Source organism: Monodon monoceros, unplaced genomic scaffold, assembly GCF_005190385.1.
Source record: "Monodon monoceros isolate NGI ecotype Baffin Bay Population unplaced genomic scaffold, NGI_Narwhal_1 Super_Scaffold_6, whole genome shotgun sequence".
NCBI lineage: Eukaryota > Metazoa > Chordata > Mammalia > Artiodactyla > Monodontidae > Monodon > Monodon monoceros.
The window spans coordinates 97,367,404-97,380,201 of NW_021703783.1; the positions used below are offsets into that span (position 1 = coordinate 97,367,404).

The 12,798-nt window shown below is 59.4% G+C and overlaps 1 protein-coding gene across 2 annotated transcripts in view; it reads right to left on the reverse strand.

Moving 5' to 3' along the window:
- CELSR1 (cadherin EGF LAG seven-pass G-type receptor 1) overlaps positions 1-12,798 on the reverse strand; it is a 151,112-nt gene that overhangs the window by 21,670 nt on the left and 116,644 nt on the right. For both annotated transcript variants that reach the window (XM_029204612.1, XM_029204611.1), the window contains exons 15-23: positions 12,149-12,332; positions 11,523-11,624; positions 10,762-10,856; positions 10,113-10,322; positions 8,699-8,882; positions 7,030-7,173; positions 3,377-3,581; positions 2,387-2,554; positions 568-694 (exon numbers count right to left, since the gene is read on the reverse strand). In XM_029204612.1, coding sequence (XP_029060445.1) covers positions 568-694; positions 2,387-2,554; positions 3,377-3,581; positions 7,030-7,173; positions 8,699-8,882; positions 10,113-10,322; positions 10,762-10,856; positions 11,523-11,624; positions 12,149-12,332 — 1,419 coding nt within the window. The remainder of the gene's footprint in view (positions 1-567; positions 695-2,386; positions 2,555-3,376; positions 3,582-7,029; positions 7,174-8,698; positions 8,883-10,112; positions 10,323-10,761; positions 10,857-11,522; positions 11,625-12,148; positions 12,333-12,798) is intronic.

Consider the following 12,798-nt stretch of genomic DNA (forward strand, 5'->3'; position numbering starts at 1 on the left):
TGGCTCCTTGACATCAGGACACAACCCTGCCAGGCTGAGCCTGCCCTGCTTGGGCCCCCCTGCCTCCTTGGAGGCCCACAGAGGCCACCGAAAACACTGGAGGTTAAACACGAGCCGTCCCGCTGTCGCTCAGGGCTCCTGACCGAGCCTCCTTTGTCCTTTGGGGCCAGTGTGTGCGGCACTTAAGAGAGACACTCCCTTTGTTCCCGCCAGCCGTCCCTTTTCTTCCTTAAAATTCAAAGCGCAGCAGAAACAGCATCACCTAACAGACTGCTGAGAACCCTGTTTTGAAGTGAGGTGTACATTCCAGGGGTTTCCCCTCTGAGGTTCTGGACTGCCAGAACCGTTTCTAATTTACAACCTGGGCTCTTTGAAAACTCTTCTAAGGGGGTTCTGTTACGGAAATCCTAACAGATTCTGGCCAGTCCTCCTGGAGCACAGTTTTTAATTGTGGCTTCAGTTTGTTCAAAGCCCTTAGCAGGAAAGACGCAGCTCACAGAAGAGCGGGCTTGGGCGCCAGGACACACTTGCCAGCTGGGCAGGGGTTGCCCTGGGGTCGGTGCCCACCTCACGCCGGGAGACGTCCATGAGCACGGCCGAGCTAGTCGCGTGGCTGCACTGGCAGGTGACGTGGGTCCGGTTTCGGGACAGCAGCTCACAGCCCTTGGCCGACCACCCTCCAGTCCCACCGATGCTGCAGAGAAAAGCAGGGTGAATGGGTCTCTGGGGCCCTCCCGCCCCCACTGGAGCCCAAGCAACATCTTCGCTGTGCCCCAGCCAAGTGCCACTGTCATCGCTGTGAGGACCACAGCCCCGGCGGCCCCCGGGGCCGCGTGACCCCTCTCCCTCCCCTTTCCAGGCCGGTGGGGGCCTCTGATGAGCACCCTCTACCGTTCACGTTCATGCATCGTTCAGCAGTAAAACTTCAACGGGATGTCGCAGGCCCCTTTGCCGGAGACATTAGTCAGCTGTTAAAATAGCCACTGTGTGCTTTGGTCTCCTTTTGAGGCTCGATGATTTAAGAAGAAACATCTCACATCCGTTTTATACTTTCATCTTCATATTGCACAACGTTTTATGGCAACTGCCTGGAAGCAGGGCCCCATCATTACCCCGTTTTACTGACGGGAAGCCCCAAGTGACAGGCTGCTACAGGTGTGTCTCGGCCTCAGACAGAGCCCTGCCCTCCCTGACTCTGGGAGAGTCAAGTAGCTTCTCTGATCCCTAGGGTACTCATCTATAAAATGGGACGTGAAGGCTAACACACGTTTGCCAAGAACTTTAAGGTCTGGGATGGCAGATGCAGTGCAAAGCAGAGAGGATAATTAGAGCCCCGGCTGGCTAATTGCTGGGGTTCAATCAACCGACCATGAGAGACAGCCGAGCCTAACGCGTGCCAGACAGACCTCAACACCAGCCTCGTCGTGAAAGTGGACCCTGCATTCTCTTTCGGAAGCCAAGCGTCTATTGCCCTCCAGGCGCTATGCTTGTTGCTCATTAACTGGAATTTGGAAACTACAGGAGGAGGGAGAGAGTGGCGCGTGGTGCCTGCTGATCCAAACCTGCTTCCCAGCGTGGGCGCCCAGCAGAGGCCCCCGCGGCAGTGACCCGACCCACCTAGTGGAACCGCAGTTTGGGGGAATGTTTGGGCTGCATGGAGTGAGCACAAAACTCCGTCCTGGCTGCAAGCATCAGGGGCGGGGGTGGGAGGCAGATGGATGCTGCTGATCTGAGCAGGGCCTCTGAGGGGTCAAACCAGACCCAGCAGCTGCCATGTGGGTCTCCAGGGCGGGATGGCTGAGGTCAGGGACCTTCCCCTGGTACAGGGACTCCCCTATACACATCAGGGATTTCCCGCTGTCGGTGGGAGGACCCTGGGCCCAGTCTGAGTCCCGCCCCCGTGTGTGTCCAGAACAAACCCCGGCCTTTTTTGGTGGTGGATGGGATGGCCGGAGTCCCGCAGGCGAGGGGCCCCGTCTCCATGCTGGCCTTCTCGAGGGATCTCCATGTGTGCCTGTGCATGTGTGTGCACACGTGTGTGTGACCCTATGTGTGAACGTCGTGCACGCCTGTGCTTCCAGATGTGTCTGTGTGCATTCGTGTACACACGTGTGCACGGTCATAGCTGGCTGCACGTGCACACGTGTATGTTTGTGTTTCCAGGTGTGCATATGTGTACATGCCTGTGTGCATGTATGTAACTGTGGGCTTATGGGGGACTCAGACACCCCCAGGAGGGGCTGGAAGGGAAGCAATGGGCCACAGAAAAACTCCCAAAGCGCTCTGCCAACGGAGCGCTGGGGACCTGTGCGCAGGCACACCTGGCCTCAGCAAAGCCCCCCAAGGAAATGCAGCGTTCCAGGGCAGGGAGGGGCATCACCCGTACGTGATGGAGTGATTCCAGGACACGCAGACCGGCTTGGTGCGCTCCTCGGTCTCCAGGAGGGTGTACTCCACCAGGACGGGCCTCTCCAGGGGGCTGGGCAGCGGGGCCCCCTCGCTGTACACCACCGCGCTCACCACGGGTGTGTTGATGACGGGCCGGTTAGGCAGCCTGCAGGGGAGAAGCCAGGGCACAGGCACAAACCCGTGTGCAGCCCTGATGGGGACACAGCGCAGAGGTCTCTCCAGGAGGGACCGAATCAGGCGCACGAGCTCGGAGCCGCGGCCTCAGCCCTTGGGAAGGCGTGGCTAAGGGAGGGGTGGTGAGGCCTTGGTAAAGGTTTAATCACCAACGGGCAAGCACAGGGTCACCTCTGGGACAAAGGCAGACTTTGGAAATTGAAAATGAAGATAAGGTATGTGCGAGAAGACGTCAAGGCCCCACCGTGGAGAACAGCAAATCCCTGGAACGCTGGGAATGCCCAGTGAAAGGAAGCTGGTGCAGTGGTGACGGCTCAGAGAGGCCTCTCATCCAGCCACTGGGAAGGATGCATATGGAGACCACAGAGCCAGGCAGGAGCTGGAAGTGACTCTAAGGTTGAAAAGTGAAGCCTCTGTGCTCCGCCTCTGCTCAGGCCTCGAAGCCCTTCGGTGGCATTGGCTGCTTTAGCCGGTATTTACTGAGCTGCCCTAGGTACTGGGGCCGCCAACAGCCGGTGGCAGGCAGGTGTGCGGGGACGGATGCCCCGAGCAGGAATTACACTGCTGAGCCTGGGGTGTGTGCTGGGGAGGGGCGCTCCTGGCAGCAACACTAGGCAGACCCCAAACCTCTGTCCCGGGGAGATCACAGGGCAGTGGTCTCTGGCCGTGGGCCGGGGTCACTGTGTAGTGTGCTTGTACAGATGTTCCGGTGGTTGAGATTCTGACTTATGGAAGCCTCGGAACCCTCTGGAAACTGCCCCCCCCCCCCCCGAGCTCCTGGAGCCAGGCCCACCTGAGGCTGCGGCGGTCCGGGTCATAGCGCTCGGGCAGGAGCTGCCCCAGGGCCCGGTAGATGATGACCAGGGCGATGGCGAACTGGCCAGGCTCCTCGGGGTGTCTCTTCCGCCTCTTGAATGGGGCCTCCATCTCGGCGCTGGGCTGCGGGCGTGCCGTCCGGGGGGCGGCCCTGCGACCGGCCGGCCTCACCGTGGGGCCCTCTGCAACGTAAGCACAGCGTGAGGAAGGGGGCTGGACGCCTGTGTTCCCACCAAATCGCCTTCTACTTGAGCCAGTGCCTCCTGAAATCAATAGATGTTCCATGGGAAACAGTAGGAGGTTTCTCAAAAGATCAAACACAGAACCACCACAGGACCCTGCAACTCCACTTCTGGGTGTGCACCCCAAAAAGCTGAAAGCAGGGACTCGACAGACGCTTGCACACCCACGCTCACAGCAAGCGCGATTCACAACAGCCAGAAGGTGTAAGCAGTGCAAGTGTCCGTCAACGGATGTTGGATGAGCAACACGCGGTCCCATCCATATAAGGAGATGTCACTTAGGCTTAGAAAGGAAGGAGGTTCTGGCACAGGCTACAACGTGGATGAACTTTGAGGACACGATGCTCGGTGAGAGAAGCTGGTCAAATAATGTAGATTCCAATTATGTGGGGAACCTGGAGACTGACTTTGTAGAAAGCAGCCACAGTCACCCACATTTTCCACAGTCCACAAAGTGCCCCGGCTGTGCCTGGTCCAGGAGTTGTCTCCGGAAACATCCACCGCCCAGTACGCACTGCGCAGAGCACAGGCTCCAGAGGGGCGGGCGGTGGAGCCCTGAGGGTCGGGTTCTGGGAGGGGCGACACGTCTGGGGGAGGGGAGGACAGGAGCAGAGCAGGGGGTGGGGGCTAGAGGTGCAGTGGGGGAGGGTCTCCCCTCTGCCCCCGTGATGGGGACGCCACACACCTTTCAGGCCCTTCTGACCCTGCTCAGGGCCGTGCTGGTCAGTGGCTGGTTAACAGCACCAACTAGCCACACTCAGGCTGGTTAACAGCACCAGTTAGCCACACTCCACCTGGTTAACAATACCGGCTAGCCACACTCCGCCTGGTTAACAGCACCGGCTAGCCACACTCAGACTGGTTAACAATACTGGTTAGCCACACTCAGGCTGGTTAACAACCCTGATGAGCTACATTCAGGCTGGTTAGCAACACCGCCTAGCCTCACTCAGGCTGGTTAGTGACGCAGGCTGGTCGACACTCTGGCTTTGGGGTCAGCAGGGAGGCAGGAGGCTCCAACTGCCGCTAGGGTTGCTCTTTTCCAGGGTCTGGCTGAGAGCTTTTCGGCAGGTGCGTGAAGTCACCACCCCCTCTCCTGCTCTGTCTGGCCAGTCACCTAACTGGGCTGTTCCGGCTCTTCCTCTGGGCGAGGGCAGTGCAGGCTGTGGGCTTCCTGAGTGGAGGGCCCGATGCTCCCCCAGGCTGGGTGACCCTCCCAGGCCCCCACCCCGACGTGAGACAGACGCCTCCCTGTCGAGGGCTCGGACTTGACGCGCCAACGTTATCACCTTCAGCAGCAAGCGCGTCTACCCGCCCCCCCTCCCGTGAAGTCCCACAAAGCGGGGCCCCATAGGACGCTGACTCGGTGCTCCCTCAGCCTCCCACCGCCTGGCTCCACTGCCTCCGTTCAGTCGCCCTGGGCCGGGCTCCAGGCCCCCTCCTCCAGCAGGGCTGTCACCTCCCGGGGGCATCAAGTGAGAGGCTGCGGCGGGGACACCAGACAGCACCCCGCAGCGGGGTGGCCTCTCGGGAGCGTGTCACGACCGTGACCCCAGAGCACACACACCCCTTCCCCGTGTCTGCTCCTGGCCCCAGACACATCGATGGGTCTAAAGCCCCAGTTTCTTCCACGACTCGACTGGCCCATCGTGTCTCCAGCTAACCAGTCAGCCAGCAAGTGGGTACCGGAGGCCCCCCTTGGGCAAAGCATCCGGGGGTACCTCACCTCAGTAGAACAGGCAACATGCACACATGCTGCCTGGGCCAAGGGCTGGAGAGCCTGCCTAGGAGGGAGTCAGGGCAAAGAAGGGATCTGGGCCAAGGGGAGAAGGTCAGTGTCTGAGGAAGGAGGACGTAAGCCTGGCGAAGCCCGAGGGGGCGGGTGAGAGGTGGGCAGAGGCTCGGAGCCAAGCCCCAGGGCTGACCCCCACTAGATGCCTGAAACTGCAGGTATTACAAACACTATTATAGATTTTACACTTTCTCCTACACATACACCTATGATAAGGCTAAATTTGTAAATTAGGCACATTAAGAAAACAACAATAACCAATAATAAAACAGAACAATTACAACTACACACTGTATTAAAAGTTATGTGAATGTGGTCTCTTTCTCTTTCTTTCAAGATACCTTATTGTACAAACTTAATGCCTTCCCCATCTTAACTAAGCACGTATCATGCACTGTGGCTGTAACTTTTAGTTTTAGGTACAATGGCAAACTAGCATGTATTTCTTTTTCCTTCCTCACAATTTCACAGACAGAAGATTTGTTCTTACTGTGGATCTCAGCAACCCCAGCGGATGATTTTTCCTTCCTTACTAAGTCGAGAATTTTCGCCCTTTCACTCACAGGAAGCGCTTCGTGGCTTCCCTTAGGCACAGCTGACTTGCCAACATCAGTAGTTTTACTCTGAGGTTGTAATGTTCGGTAGATAAGGGTCACCTGAACACGAGCCCTGTGATACTTTGGACAGTCGATCTGATCACCTAAGTGACCAATACGCTGAACAAAGGGACGACTCACACCCCAGGTGGGATGGAGTAAGTTTGCAAGGAGCTACTCAGAACTGCATGCAATTTAAAACATGAACTGTTTATTTCTGGAATTTTCCAGACCATGGTTGACCTTGGGTAACTGAAAACTCAGAAACCACAGATAAAGGGGTGATGACTGTGTGTCGCTATTCTGAGGATAACTATGAACAAAACACACCGCTGAATGTTGAAAACCCAAATCAATCCCAAATAAATACAATTTGTAAGATGGGGTCAGTTGTCAAGCTTCATCCTACATCAGTGTAAAACCCTCTTTAGAAGTTTTTAAGATGCCTGAATAATACCCATGTAACTGACGAAACGAATTTACTAAAACCCTTCAAATTTTTAACTGTCCGTAACAGAATTTTATGTCTTCAAGCTCCTACCTTGGGGCAGACATTTTCAGTAGCTTGAGTGGATCTGTGAAAAATACTTTAAGAAAATTCAATATGTTTAAGCCGTGTGGTATTAGAGTTCTAACCCAGGACTGGAGAACTGCACACAGACGGCTCTGGTTTGGTTTTGCCGGGGTGGGGGGGGCGGGGAGTCTAAAAATTTTACATCCACGGAGAGGCAGCTTTTCACTGCACAAGGAAGACAACCTCACGCACGATTTAGGTGTTCACTCATTCATCACCTTATAAATTAGCCAAACTTTTGTAAGAAACACCCCACCATTGCCTTTCCGTCTGACGCCAGCAAACAGGCTGCTGGATGCAGGGCAGATGTGCACGCGCAGGTGGCGCTACGACGACAGCGGACCCACTCCCCCTGCGGCACCACGGAGGCCCGCCCTCCTCCACCTGCCGCCCCCAAGGGCAGCCGTCGTGTCTTAGCAGCTTTACCTTTCCTCTCAGGTGGTTTGAAGAAGTCCTCCGAGAAGAAGACCGAGGACTCCAGGTCTTTGGGAACCTCACCCCGCAGGTGCTTGAACTGCGGCACCCAGGCTCCCGTGAAGTTCAGTTTGTCGAAGACATCGACGGCGAGAACTGCGGGGACAGGCGCCTCCATCACACGCGGCTCCCAAGCCCTCCCGCAGAGAGCCTGCCCGGACCCGTGCCGTTTTCAAACCGACCAGGACGGCTGTCCCCGATCACCTTTAAACAGAACCTACCTCCACTTCCTGCTGAGTCACACAGCCCGGTGCCTTACTGGGGGTCTCGGGGAGCTCAGGAGGCGCCCCCCCGGCCCCCCCCCCACGGGCGTGTCTTTTCCCTGCAGCTGTGTCCCTGCTGGCAGTCAGCCCTGCAGGCTCCAGGGCGACCCCCCAGGTCTTCCCGCTGAGCCGTTTTTCCAACACCCCCGATACAAAGGGTGCCCTCAATTCACTGCACAGGCAAGGGCTGTGCTCCCACCTGAGGCGCTCAGGACCAGGGTGGGTGGGAGCCCTGGAACACGGGAGGCAGGGGCCACTGGCCCCAAGGACTGGGAGGATGGACAGGGCTGGCCTGTGGCCCGAGCCCAGGGAGAACCAAGAAGGAAGCTCTCAGCCCAGTGCAGGGGCGATGGTCCCAACCACAGGGCATCAGAGAAGGACACTGGAGGGGTGTGCGGGCAGAGGTGGCCCAGAGGTTTGGCCGGGACCTGCCTGAAGTCTCTGGAAGGGGCTGGGGGGCAACAGCTACACCAGGTGCCCGTCAGGCGCCCGTGTCCTGTCCATCCCCGAGAGTCTGCAGGCCAGCTCTGCCAGACCCTCTCTCGGAACAGAGGCCGGAATGCAGGGCGCTCACCCTTCTGTCCTGCCCCAGTGATGACGGGCTCCCAAGCCCACCTCCACCCCAATGCAAGGCAGGTGGCATCCTGGGCTCAGGTGGGCCTGGGAGGTGCAGACCAGCCCGAACATCTTCTGGTCAGGAAGTGAGGGCCCCTCCCTGGGAGCCTGAGAGTTCATGCCAGGGATGCTGCCGCACCTGGGTTAAAGGCTCAGGCCCTCCTGGCGACAGATAATCGGCTAACTCAAGGGGCAATTCCCTGGGAAGGGGCAATCCCTGGGTCCTGCCCGAGCCCCCGTGGGGGTGCTAAGTAAACAGTCACGGGAGGAGAAAACCAGCAGCCCCTGCCTGTAGGACGGGCCCCCGCTCCAGGGACTTTGCTGCTATGTCTCGGTGGGTAGGCCTGCACCACCAGGGCTTCCTCCCCAGGAAGGAAGCCGACGTTCAACCCCTGACCCCCGAGCAGCACGTCCTGGGCCTTCAGGGTGACTCGGTCCACAAGCGTTGGCTCTGCTGGTGGCTCGGCTCCCAGCCCAGAGAGGGGGATCCCCCTCCGCCAGGTGCCAGCTGCCTGTCCCCGGCCCTCTCCCAGGGTCTGTGCCTCTGGGTGAGCCTGGAGGCTGGACCTGCCGCCAGACCCTCCAGCCCACTTCCCCGGGCAGCCCCACACCTAGTTCTGAAGGTAAGAGGACCACCAAGATCCTGCCAGCGTCGACCCTTCTCCCAGAGATGGCCGCGGGGGGCTGCACCTGAGATGGGCCCCGGGGTTCCACCGTCCCCCCCGCCAGGCCCACAGCCTCACTCATGTTGGCGGTGACGATGACGAAGGGCCGCAGGTAGGTCCTCCGCAGGTTTCGGGCCACGTTGCTGAAATAGGCCTCGAAGCACCTCAGCAGCTGTGCGGTGCCCCCCTCGCTCCGCTGGATCTGCTCCCACGCGGCCCTGGTGCCCGGGGCCAGGAGGGCGCTGCCCGCCTGGACGACGTCCTGGTCAGACAGACACACAGACAGACGGCGCTCAGCTCATGTGAGCGGCTGGCCGGCGGAGGCCTGGCTGACACGCTGGGGCCCAGGCTCCAGAGAGCCTTTAGGTCACAGGACCAGGCCGGGCCAGGATCAGAAACCGCGAGAGGCTGTGGTCTCAGCTCCAAGGCAGGAGACACGTGTCGGGGGAAACCTTGCAGGAGGTTTCACCGTGTGCACCCCGAGACACAAAGGGGAGCAGGCGTGCGGAGACGCCCCGTTACAGCGGAACCCCCAGTCCCACCAGGAGAGCCTGGCCTGGCAACGGCCGCCCCGTCGCTGAGCCCACAGCAAGGCAGCCGAGGACACGCTGCGGGTTCCAGTTCGGTGACGCTCCCGCCCTGAACACCTCAGATGAACAGGGGGCAGCGTGGGGAGGACACTCGGGCTGTCACAGGGATTCAGGGGCCACAACCCAGGTGGAAACCAGGACGGAAAGCTTCTGTTTGCAAAGAACCGGAAGTGGGAACAAATCCCTGGGCCTAGACTCTCAGACCTGGACTGAAATACAGGTGCGGGAACACTGCCAAGGCCCTGAGGGCTCCGCACGGACAGGGGAGGTCCCCGGGGGCTCTGTGTGGACGGGGAGGCCTTAGAGAGGAGTGAAGGGGAAGCACGAGGCAATGCCACGCCTCACCCGCACCCCCGGCAAGAGCAGCTTATAAACTGGATGAATGAGCCTCTCGCCAGTTATGCTAAAGACACACCTCAGGGGCTGATCACTTAAAGACAAAACAGGACTATCTCTGCAGCAGGAGGCATCAAGCAGTGTGAGAGCAGGACCTCAGAGTTTGGAGAGGGGGTGTCCTGGCGCCCCCACTCTTATGGGTTGTGTGCCCTTGGTTCCCTGTGCCTCAGCTTCCTTAATTGTAAAGCAGGGCGACAGCTGAGCTTCATACAGGATGTGTGTGGGCATAAGTGGGCCGATCCCTGTAGCCCCCAGGACACTGGCGCGCACGCAGTGGTCAGCTGACAGCGGCACCGCTGTCGTCACCATCAGGCCCGTCCCTTTGCCAAGACGCTCCTAACACTTGGAAACCCTTTTGCTGGTCACTGAACTGGCCTGGGCTCACGTCTGAAAAGGGCAGTCTTGCCCTGAGGACACTGGGCCAGATGACCTTCCACGACCGAGCCAGGGCCCCTGGTCCAGCTCACCCCTGGACGTGTGGGGCTCTCTGCCCGCCGCCTTCCTACCTCGTGGAAGTCGGCATCCCGCGTGGCCGCCAGCTCGAAGCCCTGCTGGCTGCTCTCATGCAGCAGGACGCGGCCCAGCAGCTGGTAGGCCGTCCGCACGTCGTTGCCAAAGAGCGCGTCCGTGTGCCGCGTGGCGTTGCGTAGCGCCCGGGCCAGCCACAGGGACCGGTCACCGTCCATCCGCGTCTCGTTCCGGCTCAGCTTCTCGTTCTGGGTCGGGGAGCAAGCACCAGGTCGGCCCTGGGCCCTTCCCCTGACTCAGAATCCACTACTTTCCAGTAGAAATACCCTTGTCATAAAGGAACTTTAAAAATCCCCAAGCCCCAAAATGAACTTGGGCTGATGGCCATGGCACAAAAAAGGAGGGTCTGTCAGACTAAAAAGCACTTGGAAAAAGACACCAGGTGGAAGAAGGGAGAGAGTATGACACCGTGAGTCATGGGCGGATGGCAAGGCGGGGGGCTCGGACGTGGGGACTCTGAGTCTGCAGAACCAGACGCAGGGTGGGATCTGGAAAGGGAAGAGGAGATGGCTGCCGCGGTGCCCCAAACAGATGTGCTGTCTCCGGGCCCCGCCCAGCCTGGGACCAGCATGACCCGGCAGCCTGGAAACCCACCCTCTTCCTGCATGTCCCCAGGGTGCAGCCTACCATGGCTTTGAGGTCCACGAAGGAGACGGTGGTGCAGTTAAAGAGCTCTGGGGGCAGCCAGCCCTTCTCCCCGCTGCAGTGCCGGACCGCGTTTCCTAGGGAACAGAGAAGGACCCGCCAAGCCTGAAAGCTGAACTGTGAATGAACCCCTCGGCTGGCCCAGGGCCAGCAGGTGCCATAGCCACGAAGCCAACACTGCTCTTCCCTCAGACCTGGGAACACGTTGACAGCTGCCTGACATTCACAACCAGGCCTTACTGTTGGCCTGAGCTGCCCAGCAACTATGGATGGACACCTGAGCGAGTCCATGAAAAGAGAAATCGGCTGAGTGGTCCATCGAGCACCCACCGTGTCCACATGAGCTGCAAGCCCACCCGGATCCCACTCCGGGCTGGTGCTTTCTCTGCACTGACTCACCAGACCTCCCCCGGCCCCCTGCAGCCAGATGCAGCTACCATCCCCGTTTTACGATGAGATGCCAATGCTGTGAACGGTGAGGCAGCTTGTCCGAGCCTCCCCACCACCGTCCCCATCCCAGCCACTAGACTCTTTGTATTTTCATTGTGCTCTTTCCAGGTTTTATCATTTACAGCCGAGGAAAAAGTTATCTTATCCCCCCGATCACTTTGGCTAAAGGAACTATTTCAACACGAAACATCCAGTGAGTTCCGATGCCTCGGCCGGCTCTCCCGCAAGCCGCACGCCTCCGTCTAATATTCCGCCTGGAACGGATGCCACAAGCCACACCCCGCGGTACTTACCCACAGACCCTTTAGGGCACGGCACTGCGGCTGGCTGCCCGAACTTGGTCTGCGGCCACCAGATGCCAGCCTCAAATGCTCTGGGACAGCCGTTGTAGATCACTGGGGTACAGAGGAGAGAAGGCGCTCAGCCTGGCACATCCGTGCACACAGACGTGCAGTGTGCTCCACAGGCTCCTCCTGGACGGAGGCCCCGCCCCTGCCAAGAAGCGGACCCCTCGCACCCCCCATCGGTGTTAGAACAGGGGGAGGGGGGACGCAGGCTCCGACCCACGCCTCCTAACGGGCCAGTGGACAGAAGGCCAAGCAGACACAGCAGGACCAGGAGGCTGTCAGGCACCCCCACCACGCCCCAGGAGTGTGGGGTGCACACACACGCACACACGCACGCAGACGCAGACACGCAGACGCAGACACATGCAGGCACACACACAGAGGCACACACGTGTGCACACGCACACATGCATGCACACACAGACACATGCATGCACATGCACACACACACATGTAGACACATGTGCGCACACGCACACACCACACACGCATGCACATGCAGACACGTGCACACACACACACAGTGGCCTGTCCCTGCCGTACAGCCTGAGAGGGTCAAGGGCAACGCGGACCTTCGCAGCCGAGGACCGTGACCTCGGCGAAAGGGTTGTCGCAGCGGTTGCACTGGCGGCCAATGACGCCAGGCTTGCAGCTGCACTGGCCAGTGTCCATGTCGCACGCGCGGCTGTGGGAGCCGTGCGGGAAGCAGTCACACGGCAGGCAGGTGTCCTTTGCCGTGGGCCTGTAGTAATTCTCCTGCAAGAGCCAGAAGCAGAGGCGGGACGTCAGACACCGCACACAACCTACACCTGGAGGGCGTTTCCTGAGCAACGTCAGGGTTCCCGCCCCGCTCCCTGGCCTCCCGGCTGTCCTCCACCCACGGCCTCCAGGCCAGCGGCGCCTGGGGCCCCCAGGGCGGACGGGGCAGGTGTGTCCTCCAGGAAAACACGCCCTCTCTCACATCTCAGCAAACACCGTGAGCCACCGTCTGTCCTAAAAAGGATCAGTGATTCAAATGGAGATCTATGCACAAGGGTACCAGGATGGCTGATGGGGGTGTTTTTTTTTTTTAATTGTGAGAAATTAGAAGCCACCCGAACATCTGTCACCGGGCAGGGCAAGCTGATGGTCAAGAGCGTGGGCTTCAGTTCTGGGAAGTCCTGGATTTACGCCCAGCTTGGCCATTCACTGGCCACACTGCCCTTGCCAGGACACTTGGCTT